Source organism: Aotus nancymaae, unplaced genomic scaffold (assembly GCF_030222135.1).
Source record: "Aotus nancymaae isolate 86718 unplaced genomic scaffold, 86718_ANA_hifiasm-v0.15.2.pri h1tg000003l, whole genome shotgun sequence".
NCBI classification, from domain to species: Eukaryota; Metazoa; Chordata; class Mammalia; order Primates; family Aotidae; genus Aotus; species Aotus nancymaae.
In genome coordinates this window covers 20307471-20327802 of record NW_026988414.1, presented here as the reverse complement: position 1 = coordinate 20327802, position 20332 = coordinate 20307471, and the positions used below count along the sequence as shown (strand labels likewise).

Genomic DNA, 20332 nt, shown 5'->3' with positions numbered 1-20332 from the left:
ATCTAAAAAAAAAAAGGAAGCTTGAGATGGGAAGATTATTCTCCACTATAAATGATGGACCCAATATAATAGCAAAAGTCTTTGTAAGGGAAAGAGGGACACAGGAAAGTTACAGTCAGGAACAGAATATGTGATGATAGAAGCAGAGATGAGAGAATGAGAGAGAGAGAAGAGGAGGAGGAAGATTTTATGCCACTGGCTTTGAAGACAGAGGAAGGGGCCACATGCTAAGGAATACAGGCAGCTGGTAGCTTGAAAAGGCAAGGAAACGGGTTCTCCAAAAGGAATGCAGCCCTGCCAATCCATTTTACTTTTAACCTCCTGACCTATAAGTATAAATGTGTGGGCCCGGGCGCAGTGGCTCACGCCTGTAATCTCAGCACTTTGGGAGGCTGAGGTGGGTGAATCACATAGTCAGGTGTTCAAGGGCAGATCACTTGAGGTCAGGAGTTCGAGACCAGCCTGGCCAACATGGTGAAATCCTGTCATTACTAAAAATACCAAAATTAGCTCGGCATGGTGGCACACGCCTGTAATAACAGCTACTCAAGTGGCTGAGGCAGGAGAATCACTTGAAGCCAGGAGGCAGAGACTGCAGTGAACTGAGATTGTACCGCTGTACTCCAGCCTGGGTGACAGAGCGAAACTTGGTCTCAAAAAGAAAAACAAAAAAGAAAACAAACAAACAAAAGAATAAATGTGTGGGTGTTTTTTTTTTTTTGTTTCTGTTTTTGTTTTTAATTTGAGACAGGGTCTGGGTCTGTTCCCCAGGCTGGAGTACAGTGGAGCCATCACAGCTCAATGTTGTGGGTAACCCCCGACATGGGCACCGAGGAAGGAGAGCTGTGCAAACCCCAGGCACAATTAGTACCTGAAGAATATCATAGTTTGCAGTGTTATTACTCAGTTATTTTCTTTATATAATCCTTTATATATAATCACATATTTGTTTATAGAATTAGTGACTGAAGTATAACTTACTGCTTACATATATCTAGCTTATATAATCATATTTAGTACTTATATCTAGCATACTTAGTTCCATATAATCTTTCTATATAATCATATAGGTATTGTAGTCGGAGCTGTACTAACACATTTAGTGCTGATTTATAGAATCCTTCTGTATAACCATATAGTAGTTTGTAGTAGGAGGAATGCCTAGAGCAGTCACAGAACAGAAGCAGTACATGGGAAAACAGCCAGACCAGGACAAGAACCAAAGACCCAGGTGGTGGCGTCCCTGCCTGAAAGGGCATGAGCTGTACAGCAGGCTTGGAGCAAGAGCCTCCCCTCCTGAAAAAGGAGTTGTAGTACCTTGCATCCAGTTCCTGTGGAAAGTAGGCCTCAGGCCTGAGATCCTGCAAATAACTGAGGGAGAAGAAGCCCTCTGGTGTGACGCGGTCATGGCAGCTCTATACCCTGTCAGCCTTTTCTTGTTTCTGTACTAGCTCAAATCATCCTCCCATAAAATACCTTAGAGAAGAACACAAGTCTGTCAGCTCCCACTGCATTGGTTTACAGTATCTTTCTATAAGAATCCTTTGAAGTCTCCAGCCCCCAGATAAGAAGTGTTGCACATGACACCTGTTGCACACAGCCCACGTCCTTGCCTTGGTGACCTAATGGGGATGGACCCCTTTTCTGTACACGACCCTCTATTACTGCGCATGGCATGGCCCGCTACCGTGCACGGCCCACCTCTCTGCCCAGGTGACATAATGGGGTGGCCCGCTCTCCTGCTACTCACGTGATTATGTATGCCCTGTCATTAAGCCTATAGACAACCTCACTCACGACCCTTCCCCCTGCCTTGTACCCAATAAATACACATGCTTCTGGATGATCAGGGCCTCGCCTGTCTCCACTCATAGGTGGCGTGGCCCCCCGAGCCCAGCTGTCTTTTCCAGTCCTTCTGTGTCCTGTCTCTTTACGTCTTGGATCCTGTGCCTTGGCACAGCTATAGGGGACACCCCACAACCCTGTAGGGCTGAGGCTTTACAAATGCAGCCTCGACCTCCTGGCTCAAGTGATCTTTTCACTTCAGTCCCCTAGGTAGCTGGGACTACAGGTGCACAACAACCATGCTCAGCTAATTTTTAAAAATTATTTATAGAGACATGATCTCATTCTGTTGCCCAGTCTGATCTTGGGCAACATAATGAGACGCCATCTCTACAAAAAAAAAAAAAAAAAAAATTTATTAAAAAAAAATTGTTTGAGCCCTGGCCCCTGGGCTCAAGTGATCCTCCCACCTCAGTCTCCCAAAGGGATGGGATTACAGGCATGAACCACTGTGCCCAGCAAATTTGTGTTGTGTTAAGCCGCTAAATTTGTGGTAATTTGTTACAGCAGCAATAGGAAATTATACGCACTCAGAGTCCTTGCACAGGCTGGGCAACCAGGGAGCATTTATCGCTCACGTGCCAGAAACAAGGTTCACCAAACACTTTCCAACTAATTTTATGAAACAGAAAGAGGCCCCGAAGATAACATATAAAAATGTTCTACACTCCTCAAGAATTAATACCCTGGTATTCCCAATACTTGGCAGGCTCTTCCTGATGCCTTAATGCAGTCATTCTATGGCATAAATCTATTTCTTTCTGTGAGATGTAAAACAATTAAGTGTCCATGCCCAGCCTAGGAGCCCGGGAGACAGAGTGCATCAGGAGACTCAGCAGCTCTCACACCTGCTCCCACCCTTGCTATTTCAGGATGCCAAGAGTCAGCCAGACAGTAGATTTTAAACCTTAGTTATGTATCAGAATCACATGGAAGTTTTTTGGAAAGAGATTGCTGGGCCCCTCTGCCAATTTCTGACTGTGGATCTAGGGTGGGCCCCAAGAATTTGTGTTCCTTTTTTTTTTTTGAGGCAGGGTCTTGCTCTGCTGTCATCCAGGCTAGTGTGCAATGGCATGATCTTGGCTCACTACAATCTCTGCCTCCTGGGCTCAAGCGATCTTCCCACCTAAACCTACCAAGTAGCTGGGACTACAGGTGCATGCCACCACACATGGCTAATTTTTTTTAGGTTTCTTTTGTCAGAGATGAGGTCTCATTCTACTGCCCTGGTCTCAAACTCCTGGGCTCAAGCGATTCTCCTGCCTCGGCCTCCCAAAGTGTTGGGATGACTGGCATGAACCACTGCGCCTAGCTAAGAGTTTGTATTTCTAACAAGCTCCCAGGAGATGGTGATGCTGCTGGTCCTTGTCCCACATTTTGAGAACCAGCACCCCAGAAAAAGCACACAGCTCTCCTGCAGCCTGTAAAGAAGGTACTACCCTTCCGTGTGTGAGGAAGAAAAAGTTTCTTGGTTGTCTGGTTTATTTTCCCAAGTGTCTTAACTGACTAGAAACTGAGAGAATGACACCTCAGGATAGGCCTTCAAGTTCCAGAAAGTCAGGCGAAGATGCCTCGGGAATATCAGAGCCAGATGTGCTATGATGAGTGGTGGAATCTAGCTTCAGCGTCTTTGATCAGTGGCACCACTCAGCCTAAATTCCTACTCACTACTTTGAGGAAAGTAACATTAGCAGTCAGAAATATGAAGCTTTGTCCTGAACCAAAAGAAACTAATGCAAGATGAATGGGACAGAAAGAGTGCTTCTTCAGAAGACTCACATCAACTATCCTTTGTGAGTTGAGGATTGGAACTCTCATGTCCTCATCTTAAATGAAAATGGGCTAGACATGGTGGCTCACGCCTGTAGGGGAGGCAAAGTGGGAGGATCATTTGAGCTCAGGTGTTTGAGACCAGCTTGGGCAACACAGAAAGACCTTATCTCTACGAAAGAAATAACAACTAGCCAGTATGGTGGCACCTGTCTGTAGTCTCAGCTACTCAGAAGGCTGAGGTGGGAGGATCACTTGAGCCCAGGAGATGGAGGCTGCAGTGATACATGACTGCACCACTGTACTCTAGCCTGGGCAACAAAGTGAGACCCTGTCTCAAAAAAATAAAAATTAAAATTAAAAAAAAACTCCAGTCTGGAAGACAGAGAGAGACCTTGTCTCAAAACAAACAAACCAACAAACAAAAAATGAAAGTGAAAGTGAAATGAAAGTGAAATGCTGTTTCTGGGTTTCTGTGTATTGATGAGAATGTTGGTTTTTGTTTTTTACCAAGAACAAAAAAGCAAATGTGGCATTAAAGCTGGAAGAAATCATTGCTTGCCTCTGAGCTATCCTATCGGTGGAATATGTTAGAATTTCTGGGGATCTGTGGCAGGGCAGAATTCCATCTGATTAAAATAGAATGGACAAGGCCAGCTGTCATCTCAAAGTCCTGTCTGAGCAGCTGAGCTTCCAAAGACTAATTGCTAAAAAGACTAGATCAAGTTACTGTATCCAAAATATTTGGCTATTCCTAATTGGACTGTGGTTAAGAAAAGGCCTCCTGCAGCTTTGCTCAGTTGGCAGGCAGATGATTTCCCATGATTCCAGCTTAGCACCAGTTAGAAAATTACAGGGGGAAAAAAAGTCCCTAACAATAAGATTGCCAAGTACATCTGGAGTTTCCTTCTTAGTAACGGTTTTGATTTTTCACAACCTGAGAGGGAATCTACCAGTTGCCCTTCGTCAGCTCCTTCCTTTCTAGCCCACCTGTCTCCCTACACTTGTGGGGTTGTTAACTAGTGGGGCTATAAGGTTTCATTTCCATTAGTCAAGCCCATCATAGAATAAATAACCAACTGATTTATGGTTGCCTGGATCCTGATTAGAGTCTGGAAGATTCCTTTTTTTCCTTCTTTCTCCCTTTTTTAGGGGACCACAGGTTATATGTGATCTCTCTTAACAGCACAATAATCACTGTAGCAGAAACAGACTCCGTATAGCCTAGAAGACTGGTCTTTGTTTCAAGTCTGTTGCCAATAGGAGTTCAAAGAGTCTCTGATTGTCTCAGCCATGCATCTCCCCACCTGGAAAATGAGAGGCCTGTACAAGGCATCTCACAGGACTGGGATTTAATGAATATGGTTCTCTGGTAGACACTGCCTTTGGACCTCTGCGATTGTGGAGTCGGAGGGGCCTGGTTTCAGCATAAGAGAGTAGGGATTGGGGAATGGAGTGCATGGCAGGGCACCAGAGAAATAAAACAAGGACAGTCAAGGAATGTTGGGGTACTGCTGCTTCCTTCCGTTTTAGTGACAATCGCCAGTCTGCTGAGGCCAAGCTGCCTTAGTGCTCCAAGAAGCACTGCTCAAGATTTCTGAAGGACGTGGCAGCCTGCCCTTCCCTTCACCCACAGCAAGTCACCCTTTACCCCTCCCCGACCTCCAGCAATGTCTCTAATATCCAGAAGAACCTGCATATTTTACTAGCCAGACCAAGGTGTTCTGTTTCTAAATCAAATCATTGCTGTCTTTTTACAACTTTCCATTGAATGATAGGTAAAAACTAAAACTTTTTTTTTCTTTTTTTTTTTTGAGATGGAGTCTCTATCTGTCATCCAGGCTGCAATGCAGTGGTGCAATCTCAGCTCACTGCAACCTCTGCCTTCCTGGTTCAAGCGATTCTCCTGCCTCAGCCTCCTGAGTAGCTGGGACCTACCGGCGCATGCCACCATACCCAGCTAATTTTTTGTGTTTTTAGTAGAGACAGGGTTTCACCGTGTTAGCCAAGATGGTCTTGATCTCCTGACCTCGTGATCCGCCTGCCTCAGCCTCACAAAGTGCTGGGATTACAGGCATGAGCCACTGCGCCCAGCAACTAAAACTTTTAATAACTGTTTCTTTTATATTTGTAGATCCTGCTATTTCTCTATATAAAAATCTAATATAAGCTTAATTACCACAAAATATATGAAATTGTATATATTTTTATTTCTTTTGTTGCTGCTGTTGTTATTTTGAGACAGGCTCTCACTCTGTCACCCAGGCTGGAGTGCAGTGGCATGACCACAGCTCACTGCAGCCTCAGCCTCCCAGGCTCAAGCAGTCTTCCTACCTCAGCCTCTTGAATAGCTGGGACTACAGGTGCACACCACCATGCCCGACTTATTTTTGTATTTTTTGTAGAGACTGGGTTTTGCCATGTTGCCCAGGCTGGTCTTAAACTCCTAAGCTTTCACAAAGTAAGACTCTACCTTTAAAAAAAAAAAAAAAAAAGAATATAAGAAAATCTTTCTAGTAATTTCAGTCACTGGCCTATGGCATATCTGTATTAAGTTTTGAAATTGCAAAGTGTCAGTCCTCCAACTTTGTCCTTTATACACCTTTTGAATACTTTCCCATACTTTTAATTATAGGACAATGAGATTATAGGACTGATCAGAGAACCTCAATATATAATAAAGTAAATAAGATATGTTCTTAGAGTCAAATGAAAATGCCTCTTTCTTTTTTCTTTCTTTTTTTCTTGAGAGAGAGTCTTGCCCTGTTGCCCAGGCTGGAGTGCAGTGGTGTGATCTCAGCTCACTGCAACCTCCACCTCCCGGGTTCAAGTGATTCTCCTTGTCCAGCCTTGCGACATGTGGGATTGTGTGCACATGCTCATTACCTGGGGGAAGTGGGCCAGTTCTGTTATATGTAGAGATGGCTCCACATATGGCAATTCTTCCATATTTCTTCATCTGGGAGATAACAGTGTTTGAAAACTCTCCACCTACCTAAACAGACAGGAAAAATAAAACCAAAGACAAATAATGTAAATACTAGAAGATTCAGGAGAATCATTAAGCCACAATCATTATTTTACAATACCTGTTTTAGCAGCAACAAAACTGATTGAATTAGCCAAACAGTGCAGAAGATTTCAGTTAAAAAAAGACATTAGAAATTGGCATTTTTGACCAGACACCTGTAATCCCAAGACTATGGGAGGCTGAGGTGGGTGGATCAACTGAGGTCAGGTGTTTGAGACCAGCCTGGCCAACATGGTAAAACCCTGTCTCTACTAAAAATACAAAATTAGCCCAGTGTGATGGTGCATGCCCTCAATTCCAGCTACTCAGGAGGTTGAGGCAGGAGAATCACTTGAACCCGGGAGGTGGAGGTTGCAGTGAGCTGAGATCACACCACTGCACTCCAGCCTGGTAACAGAGCGAGACTCTCTCTCAAGAAGAAAAGAAAGAAAAAAGAAAGAGGCATTTTCATTTGACTCTAAGAACATATCTTATTTACTTTATTATATATTGAGGTTCTCTGATCAGTCCTATAATCTCATTGTCCTATAATTAAAAGTATGGAAAAGTATTCAAAAGGTGTATAAAGGACAAAGTTGGAGGACTGACACTTTGCAATTTCAAAACTTAATACAAAGCTAAATTAAGGTAGTGTGAGAATAGAAATCTAGATCAATGGAACTGAATCGTGAGTCCAAAAATGAACCCTTAAATTTATGATCAACTGGTTTTCTACAGAAGTGCTAAAGTAGTTCAATAGAGAAAAAATAGTCCTTTCAACAAATAGTGCAGAACAACTAGATTTTCACATGGAAAAGAATGCAATTGGGCCTCTTATACTACACACAAAAATTAACTTAAAATGCATCATAGACCTGAATATAAGAGCTAAAACTCTAAAACTCTTAGAAGAAAACATAGGAATAAATCTTCATGACCCTGAGAAAGGAAAAGCCTTCTTAGACATGACACCAAAAGCTCAAGGAACAAAAGAAAAATAGATTAATTGGGCTTCATCAAAATTTAAAACTTTTATGCTTCAAAGAATACCATCAAGAAAGTGAAAGGCAGCTGGGTAACATAGTGAGACTCTATCTCTACAAAAAAATTAAAAATTAGCTGGGTATGGTGTTGCATGTCTGTGGTCCCAGCTACTTGGGAGGCTGAAGCAGGAGGATCGCTTGAACCTAGGAGGTCAAAGCTGCAGTGAGCTGTGATCACACACTGCACTCCAGCCTGGGAGACAGAGTGAGACCTAGTCTCAAAACAAAAACAAAAAGAAGAATGTTAAAGGCAATTCACTGAATAGGAGAAAATATTTGCAAGCCATATACAGTTGGTCCTCATTATTAGTGGATTTCATATTTGCATATTGTGAACTACTTGCTAAAATTTTATTTGTAACCTCAAACCAGTACTCACTAAGCTTTCCCTGGTCACTTGCAGGCATACATATAGCAGTGAAAAAGATGCAGATGTTCTGTGAGGCTGAATAAGACCATGCTCTGCCTTCTTGTTTCAGCTGTCATTCAGAGATGACCAGAGGATGGGGGCACTGCAGTGTAGTTCAAGAGGCTCTGGTTCTGAGAAGAGTTGGATGGGTATGAATCCCAACTCGGGGGGTATTAGCTAGTGGGGAGGCCACAGGCAAGGTACTTAATTAACACTTCTGAACTTCTTTTCCTCTTTTGTAAAATAAAAGCTCCTAGGATGAGTTGTTTTAAGGATTTAAGATTATAATCTATGTGAGATATGTACATACATGTACATATTTCCCCTAGAAGCAATGGTTCAGTCTTGGTGGCAAATTTATAGAACATAAATATTGTGAATAATGAAAATCTACTGAATCTGGCCGGGCGCGGTGGCTCAAGTCTGTAATCCCAGCACTTTGGGAGACTGAGGCGGGTGGATCACGAGGTCAAGAGATCGAGACCATCCTGGTCAACATGGTGAAACCCCGTCTCTACTAAAAATACAAAAAATTAGCTGGGCATGGTGGCGTGTGCCTGTAATCCCAGCTACTCAGGAGGCTGAGGCAGGAGAATTGCCTGAACCCAGGAGGTGGAGGTTGCGGTGAGCCGAGATTGTGCCATTGCACTCCAGCCTGGGTAACAAGAGCGAAACTCCGTCTGAAAAAAAAAAAAAAAAAGAAAATCTACTGAATTTGATAAAGGGACTTGTATCTGTAAGATGTAAAGAACTCTTGGCCAGGCGCGGTGGCTCACAGCTGTAATCCCAGAACTTTGGGAGGCAGGCGATTATCTAAGGTCAAGAGTTTGAGACCAGCCTGGGCAACATGGTAAAACTCCGTCTCTGCTAAAAATACAAAAATTATCTGGGTGTGGTGGCACATGCCTATAATCCCAACTACTTGAGAGGCTGAGGCAGAATTGCTTGAACACAGGAAGTGGAGGTTGCAATGAGCTGAGGTTGCACCAGTGCACTCCATGCCAGGGTGACAGAGCAAAAAACTTTGTCAAACAAACAAAAACAAAACAAACAAAAACTCTTACAACTTCACAAATAGCCTAATTTAAAAAAATGGGCAAAGATTTTGAACAGACATTTCTCCAAAGAAGATATACAAATGGCAAATACATACATTGAAAGGTCCTCAATATTGTTAGCCATAGGGAAATGCAAGTCAAAATCAAATCACAATGAAATATCACTTCACACTCACTAGGATGGTTATAATAAAAAAGACGGACAATAGCAAGTGTTGGTGAGTGTGCAGAGAAATTGGAACATTCATACATGGCTTGCGGGAATGTAAGTAGTGTAGCCACTTTGCAGAACAGTTTGACAGCTCCTCAAAATGTTAAACATGAAAGTTATCATATGACCTAGCAATTCTACTCATAGGTATATACTTAAGAGAAATCAAAATGTCCACACAAAAACCTCTGCATGAATGTTCATAGTAACATTATACATAGTAGCCAGAAAGTATAAACTAATAACCATCAGGCCGGGTGCCGTGGCTCACACCTGTAATCCCAGCACTTTGGGAGGCTGAAGTGGGAGGATCGCTTGAGCCCAGGAGTTCCAGACCAGTCTGGGAAACATGGTGAAACCCATCTCTACTAAAAATATAAAAATTAGTTGGGTGTGGTGGCACATGCCTGCAGTTCCAACTACTTGGAAGGCTGAGGTGGAAGGATTGCTTGAGACAGGGAGATCGAGGCTGCAGTGAGCCATGATTGTACCACTGCATTCCAGCCTAGGTGACAGAGTGACACCTTGTCTCAAAAAACAAATAAAAGAATAAAGTACCGATAAATTCTACAACATGAATGAAAATTGAAAACGTTTTTCTAAGTGAAAGAAGGCAGTCATAAAAGACCACTTTCAGTGGGGAGGGGGGTGGGTAATGGAAAGTGGCTGCTAATGAGTAGTATTTCTTTTTGGGTGGATGAAAATATTCCTAAACTGGTTGTACAATTTTGCCAATATAGTAAAAAACATTGACTTCTACACGTTAAATGAGTGAATTACATGGTGCCTGAATAATATCTCAATAAAGCTGCTGTTTAAAAAAGGCACATATACTTTCTTCATGTATCCCAGATGGAAACTCTAGAAATATATTCCCTTATATCAGCGGTCCCCAACCTTTTTGGCACCAGGGACCAGTTTCATTGGAAGACAATTTTTCCACCGACTGTGGGGGGATAGTTTCCGGGATGATTCAAGGACACTGTGTTTATTGTGCACTTTATTTCTATTACTATTACAATGTAATATGTAATGAAATCATTATACAACTCACCATAACGTAGAATCGGTGGGTGAGTTTTCCTGCAGCTAGACAGTCCCATCTGAGGGTGATGGGAGACAGTGACAGATCATCAGGCATTAGATTCTCATAAGGAATGCAAAACCTAGATCCCTCACATGCGTAGTTCACAGCAGGGTTTGCGTTCCTATGAGAATCTATTGCCACTGCTGATCTGACAGGAGGCAGTAATGCGAGCAATGGGGAGGGGATGTAAATACAGATGAAGCTTTGCTTGCTCACCTGCCCCTCACCTCCTGCTGTGCAGCCCAGTTCCTGGTAGGCTATGGACCCCCAACAGTCCATGGCCCGGGGTAGGGGACTCTTGCCTTATATAGTACTTCATTAATAAATCAGATGTTAAGTCCAGTTTGTACTTACATTATCAAAATAACAATCGTAACCATCAGGAGAGGCTTTCTTCAAGGTTTCTTCCAAAGACTCTACTGTCTTGTAGTTAAAGACAACATCAAATCCAAGCTCCTGAAGGTAGGCAACCTTTTCATCAGACCCTACTGCTCCAACAACTTTGCAGCCCTAAATAGAAAAAGAAGGTGGAAACCATTAATAAGCCACAAGCATGGACCAACACTACTTTCCTGGTCTAGTATGCCTAGGTTCTCTAAGAACACCCTCTTAGGCACTGAGCCACATATATAAAGAATACCATAATGGCCCAACAGATCCCACAGGTGAAATTAGTCTCTGGACCTTCTACAACCCAGCTTCAGCTTGCTTCTGACCAGCCAGCAGGTCCCTTCTGCATTTATTTGGTTCATAGTTCCACCAGCTGATTTAACAACCTATTCGTTTGACTTTCTTGGTTCTTTGCTTCTGGGCTTCTCTTCCTTGCAATGCAGTATATGCTATCTGTTGGTACAGTAGTTCTTCAGACTATTATTTTATCTCAGCTCTGTGACTCCCACATCACAGACAGCCCTCCTGGTAACTGCCCCCTTATCCTTTTTTTGATTTTTTAAATGTTTATATTCTTATGAGACATGGTCTCACTCTGTTGCCCAGGCTGGAGTACAGTGGCATGAACATGGCTCACTGCAGCCTTGACCTCTTAAGCTCAAGTGGTCCTCCTGTCTCAGCCTCCTAAAGTGCTGGGAGTACTGACATGAGCCACTGCACCAGGCCCCCTTTATCCTTTGATTTAGTCCAAAGCACCAGACTAGATGCTGGCTAATCACAGAGGAGCTGGAAAACATTCTGAAAAGCACTTTCAGGATGAGACTACAGGTTATATTGGTCCATAGAAACGAGCTTTTCAAAAAGCTCCCTTATACTCTAAATGTATCATGAAGACCAGAATATGTGCCACTGTACATTTTCAATCAAGGAAAAACCCCAATTAGATTTGCATGAATCTCTGTACAAATAGTGATGGCCATATACTGTTTCCATTCCTTCATGATTCCAGAAAAAACTATTGCAAGAGAGCCATCCTTGGTCCTTTTTCTTTCTAAGAATACAGACTTTTATAGGATGATCTCTTTCACTCTTATGACCTCCTTCAGGCAGATTATTAATTAATCTATTAACTTTATCTATTAATTCTAGCTGACTTTTCTCTCCTGAGTTCCAAATCAGTATTTCCAACAATAGATGTCTCACACTTGGATGGCCTGCAGGTCCCTCGTAATTAGTGTGTCTGAAAGGGAATATACTTTTTTCCTTGCTTCTTACTTGTTTCTTGTCTATCCTCTTGTAGAGAATGATATTACTCAGTTATCCAAACCTGAAACGTGGCTCAAAAGAGAGGCTTTCCTTTGTCTTACGATCTATATCCAATCATCAGGTTTTCTTCCTCTTTTTAAACCAAACACCCTTAAAAGCTGACTCTGACTTCCAAACTCTGTTGATGCACCAAGATTTTCATTAGAATTATTGTAGGAGCCTTCTAAGTGGACTTCTTGTCTCCAGTATAGTGTCCCTAGGAACTATTCTCCTACCTAGGCCTAAGTGATGGTTCTAAAGAGCAGAACCAATCATGCTACTTCTTTAGGGACTGAGTATAAATTCCTTAGCATCGCAGTCTCCAGGGGAATTTCTACAGGGAAGAGTAGATATTTTCAAAGATGTATTCATACCATTTCATTTCTCAGTGACATTCAAAAGGATACTGCAATAGTTAACAAGTGCAGATTACTGGGAAAGGAAGCAATCCCAGAATATGATGATCCTCAGCTATGAAAAACTTAATTGCTAATCTAGAAACTGATGCTGCTGAAAGTCATGTAATTCAATTGGAGGACTAGATCCAGAAAGTACAGAATTCAGAGGAAAAAGTACAAAAGATGTAAATATGAGAGCAAAGATAGAATATGAGAAGAATAGTCCTAAGGGAAACAGAATAAATATATATCATTCCTCATGAAGAAAACAGAATAGATGAAAAATACAATAATTAAACAGAAGAAGAAAACTATTCTTCATCTGAAGAAAAACGTTGGTTTTTAGATTATAACGGCTAACTAAGTTCCAGACAGAGTTAAACAAAGACAGATATAGACATTTCCTGGTAACATTTCTAAATTCAAAGAATAACAAGAAATACTTATAAGCACCTAAAAGAAAAGTCTAATTACCTACAAAGGAAAGAGAATCAGATTGGCTTTGAATGTATCATCTGCAACATTAAATAGAAATTGAAAAAGTAGAGCAATTTTATAGAGCTCTGAGGTAAAGGGACTGGGTCCTTTGAACTCTTTTTTTAAATTTAGAGACAAGGTCTCACAACATTGTCCAGACTGGTCTTGAACTCCTGAGTTCAAGGGATCCTCTTGCCTCAGCCAGAATTCTGAGAGGCTGGGATTATAGGCACACACCACTGCACCTGGCAGATCCTTTGAATTCTATACCAACCAAAATTAAAAGGAATTTTCAGATGTCATAACCAAAAAATATGATATTTTACTATTTATTAGACTATTGAATAAAAATTAAGATGTGGGGGTAGAATATGGGGAAAATATACTATGTTAGAAGTTCATATACATATATTATATATATGTTTATTTTTTGTATATAAAATAGGTATACAAATAGTAGCAGGGTATAAATAAAATAAATTTTAAATAATTGGTTAAAAGGTAAACACTAGCAGAATGTAAATAAAATTTAGGTTCTAAGTAATCAGAAGAAAAAGAACAAAGAAAATAACACAGAAAGAAATAATCAGTAAATGGAAAGCAAAATAAGATAATATAAATGTGAACAAACATTCCAATTACGACAATTAATACAAGTGGCTTAAATTTAACTATTGCAACACTGAGACTTTCATATGGGGTAAAAATAAAATGCAAATAGCTGCATTTTACAGAAACACACATAAAATGGACAGAAAGGTTGAATATAAAAGAATAGGTTTAAGGGTAAGTCCTATCAAACTTACCCTTAAGGGATAAAAGGTAACAAGGGATAAAAGCCCCTTGTGCTTTTAATAAGATATTTGAAATTGGAATATTAGAAATAATCCTAAATCATTTTGTAATTTTAGCATAATCCAAGCCTAGCTAAATTCCAGAACAAAAAGTAAACTTTAAACCAAACTCACTTGTGAATATAGATACAAAATTTCTATTTTAAATGTTAACAAGTGAATTCCAAAGGTATAAACCCATAATAGACCATAAACCCATAATAAACCATAAGGTAAAGCTTATTCTGGGATTGTTAGAATGGTTCGACATTGGAAAACTAATGTAATTCATTCACTGAAAAGTTAACCTGATAAATGCTGGAATGGCATTTAATAAAATTTGATATCTATTCTTATTTATTTACTTACTTAAACAAATTATTCTACAACTTCTATGGTAGCCTCGTATTTGTATTCCAAGCTCCTATTTAGACTGGAGACCAGTTCAAACCCTTGGCTGTTGGTTGTAGCCCTGTACTCATCTGTATTCCACCTAACTTGTCCCCTAGGACCTAGGTCCTGAATCCTGTATCCCAGCCTTGGGCAAATGATCAGTCAAGCCAGATCACCTTGGAACATTCCCACTATGTAATAATGAATTCCTACCATGTCTGAGTTGTCGCCTGCTCTATACACCCACCATCAGATTGGATTCCTTGAGCAGACATCTGCCTAAATCAGAGCCAATGTTTCCATGTCCTGGGTACTTCCCAGGAGTTAGTTACCAAGCCATGGCCCCACTGCTCTGGGCCGAATGCCCATTTCTTTCCAGTATAACAGCCTTTGCAGTGGGGATATGTGGGTGATGACTCTTAGTTGGCTGACCTCAAGTCCCTTCTTCTATTGCTAAGGTCAATAATGAAGAAATAAGATTAAGCTGCAGCCCTAGAATGTCCAGTAAAAAATACGAAAATGCTTAATACTGATAAACTTACTACTCTAGACAGAGGCCATTTCTGACTTGATTACCTGCAATATTATCAAATAACAATGTTCTAACAATATTAACATTGAATGTAAACAGCCTAAAAGCCCCAATCAAAAGACACCAACTGGCAAACTGGATAAAAAGTCAAGACCCGTTGGTGTGCTATATTCAGGAAACTCATCTCACATACAAAGACACACATAGACTCAAAATAAAGGGATGGAAGAAGATTTACCAAGCGAATGGAGAAAAAAAAAAAAAGCAGGGGTTGCAATCCTAGTCTCTGATAAAACAGATTTCAAACCAACAAAGATCAAAAGAGACAAAGAAGGGCATTACATAATGGTAAAAGGATCAATCCAACAAGAGGAGCTAACTATCCTAAATATATATGCATCCAACACAGGAGCACCCAGATACATAAAGCAAGTTCTCAACAACCTAAAATGAGATTTAGACTCCCACACGATAATAGTGGGAGACTTCAACACTCCACTGTCAATATTAGACAGATCAACAAGACAGAAAATTAACAAGGACATCCAGGACTTGAATGCAGAGCTGGACCAAGCAGACCTAATAGACATATACAGAATACTCCACCCCAAATCCACAGAATATACATTCTTCTCAGCACTACATCGCACTTACTCTAAAATTGACCACATAATGGGAAGCAAATCACTCCTCAGCAAATGCAAAAGAATGGAAATTATAACAAACAGTCTATTAGACCACAGTGCAATCAGATTAGAACTCAGGATTAAGAAACTCACTCAAATCCACACAACTACTTGGAAACTGAACAACTTGCTTCTGAGTGTTGACTGGATAAACAATGAAATGAAGGCAGAAATAAAGATGTTCTTCGAAACCAATCAGAATGAAGACATAACTTACCAGAATCTCTGGGACACCTTTAAAGCAGTGTTGAGAGGGAAATTTATAGCAATAACTGCCCACATGGGAAAGAAGGAAAGATCTAAAATCGACACCCTATCATCAAAATTGAAAGAGCTAGAGGAGCAAGATCAAAAACACTCAAAAGCTAGCAGAAAACAAGAAATAACTAAGATCAGAGCCGAACTGAAGGAGCCAGAGACACAAAAAAACCCTTCAAAAAAAATCAATAAATCCAGGAGCTGGTTTTTTTGAAAAGATCAACAAAATCAACAGACCACTAGCCAGACTAATAAAAAAGAAAAGAGACAAGAATCAAATAGATGCAATAAAAAATGATAAAGGGGATATCACCACTGATTCCACAGAAATACAAACTACCATCAGAGATTACTACAAATGACTCTATGCACACAAACAAGTAAATCTAGAAGAAATGGATAAATTCCTGGACACTTGCACTCTACCAAGACTAAACCAGGAAGAAGTTGAAACCCTGAATAGACTGATAACAACGTCTGAAGTTGAGGCAGCAATCAATAGCCTACCAACAAAAAAAGTCCAGGTCCAGACGGTTTCACAGCCGAATTCTACCAGATGTACAAAGAGGAGCTGGTACCAATCATTCTGAAACTATACCAAAGAATACAAAAAGAGGGAATCCTCCCTAACTCATTTTATGAGACCAGCATCATCCTGATACCAAAACCAGGCAGAGACTCAACAAAAAAGAAAACTTCAGGCCAATATCCATGATGAATATAGATGAAAAAATCTTCAATAAAATACTGGCAAACCAAATGCAATAGTACATCAAAAACCTATTCATCACGATCAAGTAGGCTTCATCCCGGGGATGCAAGGCTGGTTCAACATACACAAGTCCATAAACATAATCCATCACAGAACCAAAGACAAAAATCACATGATTATCTCAATAGATGCAGATAAGGCCTTCGACAAAATTCAACAGCCCTTCACGCTAAAAACTCTCAATAGGTATCAATGGAAGGTATCATAAAATAATAAAAGCTATTTATGACAAACCCACAGCCAATATCATACTGAACAGGCAAAAGCTGGAAGCATTCCCTTTGAAATGAGGCACTAGACAAGGATGCCCTCTCTCACCACTCCTATTCAATACAGTATGGGAAGTTCTAGCCAGAGCAATCAGGCAAGAAAAAGAAAGGGCATTTAATTAGGAAAGGAGGAAGTCAAATTGTCTGTATTTGCAGACGACATGATTGTATATTTAGAAGACCCCATTATGTCAGCTCAAAATCTCCTCAAACTGATAAGCAACTTCAGCAAAGTCTCAGGATACAAAATCAATGTGCAGAAATCACGAGCATTCCTATAAACCAATAACAGACAAACAGAGAGCCAAATCAAGAGCAAACTCCCATTCACAATTGCTACAAAGAGAATAAAATACCTAGGAATACAACTAACAAAGGATGTAAAGGACCTCTTCAAGGAGAACTACAAACCACTGCTCAAATGAAATAAGAGAGGACACAAACAGATGGAGAAACATGCCATGCTCATGGTTAGGAAGAATCAATATCGTGAAAATGGCCATTCTGCCCAAAGTAATTTATAGATTCAACACTAAGCTACCAATGACCTTCTTTACAGAACTGGAAAAAACCACTTTAAACTTCATATGGAACCCCAAGAGAGCCCACATAGCCAAGACAATCCTAAGCAGAAAGAATAAAGCTGGAAGCATCACACTGCTGGACTTCAAACTACACAAGGCTACAGTAATCAAAACAGCATGGTACTGGTACCAAAACAGAGACATAGACCAATGGAACAGAACAGAGGCCTCGGAGGCAACACCACACATCTACAACCATCTGATCTTTGACAAACCTGACAAAAACAAGCATTGGGGAAAGGACTCCGTGTTTAATAAATGGTGTTGGGAAAACTGGCTAGCCATGTGCAGAAAGCAGAAACTGGACCCCTTCCTGTCACCTTACACTGAAATTAACTCTAGATGGATTAAGGATTTAAACATAAAACCTAACACTGTAAAAACTCTAGAAGAAAACGTAGGCAAAACCATCCAGGATGTAGGCATAGGCAAGGATTTCATGACTGAAACATCAAAAACAATGGCAACAAAAGCCAAAATAGACTAATGGGATCTAATTAAACTTCAGAGCTTCTGTATAGCAAAAGAAACCATCATTAGAGTGAACCAGCAACCAACAGAATGGGAAAAAAATTTTTGCAATCTACCCATCTGACAAAACTAATATCCAGAATCTACAAAGAACTAAAAGAGCTATACAAGAAAAATACAAACAAATCCATTCAAACCATTCAAAAATGGGCAAAGGATATGAACAGACACTTCTCAAAAGAAGACATATATGAGGCCAACAAACATATGAAAAAATGCTCATCATCACTGGTCATTAGAGAAATGCAGATCAAAACCACATTGAGGTATCATCTCACACCAGTTAGAATGGTGATCATTAAAAAATCTGGAGACAACAGATGCTGGAGAGGATGTGGAGAAATAGGAACACTTTTACACTGTTGGAGGAAGTGTAAATTAGTTCAACCATTGTGGAAGACAATGTGGCGATTCCTCAAGGATCTAGAAATAGAAATTCCATTTGACCCAGCAATCCCATTACTGGGTATATACCCAAAGGACTATAAATCGTTCTATTATAAAGACACATGCACATGTATATTCATTACGGCCCTGTGTACAATAGCAAAGACCTGGAACCAACCCAAATGCCCATCAGTGATAGCCTAGACAAAGAAAATGTGGCACATATACACCATGGAATACTATGTAGCCATAAAAAAAAGATGAGTTCACATCCTTTGTAGGGACTTGGATGAATCTGGAAGCCATCATTCTCAGCAAACTGACAGAAGAACAGAAAACCAAACACTGCATGTTCTCACTCATAGGCAGGTGTTAAACAGTGAGAATACATGGACTCAGGGAAAGGAGCATCACATACTGGGGGCAGTTGGCAGCGGCAGGGGGCTGGGGAGGGACAGCGGGGGGTGGGAAGGGTGGGGAGGGATAACAAGTGGAGAAATGCCGGATATAGATGAAGGGGGAATAGAGGCAGCAAAACACCTGGTTATGTATGCACCTATGCAACAACCCTGGAAGACCTGCACACGTACCCCAGAACCTAAAGTAAAATTTAAAAAAACAAAACAAAACAGTCTTCAGCTTATCTTTGCTATAGTTTTCCCCATTCCTCCAATTTCTCAATCTCCAACTTCTAAACAAGACCACTAGATGATAAACTCCCTGAGGCCAAGGAAGATCTGCTGTGTTCACTGTTGCATTCCCAGTGGGTCTTGAATAAAGGCTTGTTACTGGAGAAGGGCACTTACCTTGAGCTTTGCAATCTGCCCCACAACAGAGCCCACAGCTCCAGATGCTGCATTAACCATCACTGTTTCTCCACCCTTCACACCACAGATGTCAAGTAGGCCAAAGTAGGCAGTCAGGCTAAGGGAAGAAAATTAAGGATATGTGAATAGAGTTGTTTCTTTATAACTAATTTACATATATCTTGAAGGCCTTCTCAATAGCCAATGCCATGGGTCCAAGTAAAAGATAAAAATATAGGAGATAAATATTACCAGCCACTGTTGGTTTACTTCCTCCATCTCTACTTTCAGATAGGAATAAAGACAATGTGAACTATGGATGGAAGGGAGAGTTGGCTAGAAAGGGGCTGTATCCCGTCCATTCACAGGTCAAATTTCAGGGGCAAAAGACAGATCATCTTCCTCAAACTTTGGGGACTCAAGAAGAGAGAGCTATGCCTCATTCCTATATAAGTGCTAGGGATATGATGAACTTTATGGGAAAAGCCCCCATGTTATCATGGTAACATACCCACAGAATAGCTAGAATGCTATGATATTAGGCATGTGAGGGTCACCGACAGCATCTGGAGTTTTCCAGACTCCAAAGTGGTATGAAAGACCTTCTGAAATTTCCCCATATTACCCCAAGTAAGATGTCAAAGTTGGCTTGTAGGAAAAGAGCTACTGGACCTACCAAGATGCAGCACAGGCAGTACTGATGGGGACTGGGTGAAGACACCACCACATCTCATTGGATTGCCAGTTTGGAAGGTGATATGAGTGAAGACTTTCTTCACAACCAAAGTTTCCTCGTGTCTCCCTTCATCTCTCCTCCCCTACACCTGGCTCACAGTCCAGTGGGAATGATGGACAGGATAGCAAAGAGAGAGGAAGAGCTCTCATCCACAGAGGGTAAAGGGCAGGCAGGAAAGACCAAGAAGAGCTGGAATTGTTTAGTGTCCACTAATTGAATGTAAGAAGGTATTACGCATCCTCTACTTTCACAATGGTATCCTTGGCAGTGGCAATTTTGAGGAGTTCAAATTTTGAGTGAAATATAAATTTGAGGTGCATAGGAGTTGCTTTTGTTTAGAGGCTGATAAATGGTAATATCATTACCATTGGTAATGCCATTATCAATGGTAATGATATTACCATTTCATTCTTTAGAAGACCTTCAAAGTGTAAAAAAGTAAGGGGAAAGAAGGGTGGGAAGAAGGAAGAGGGTAAAAGGATCTCACGACTTAGAGCAAGGAAGTAAATGAATTTCAGGTGAGGAAAGTCTTAGGGACCCCC

General features: G+C 40.8%; 1 protein-coding gene across 2 annotated transcripts in view; it reads right to left on the bottom strand.

Moving 5' to 3' along the window:
* PTGR1 (prostaglandin reductase 1) overlaps positions 1-20332 on the bottom strand; it is a 41694-nt gene that overhangs the window by 6777 nt on the left and 14585 nt on the right. For both annotated transcript variants that reach the window (XM_012439114.2, XM_012439116.2), the window contains exons 6-8: positions 19055-19172; positions 10788-10943; positions 6502-6610 (exon numbers count right to left, since the gene is read on the bottom strand). In XM_012439114.2, the coding sequence (XP_012294537.2) occupies positions 6502-6610; positions 10788-10943; positions 19055-19172 (383 nt within the window). The remainder of the gene's footprint in view (positions 1-6501; positions 6611-10787; positions 10944-19054; positions 19173-20332) is intronic.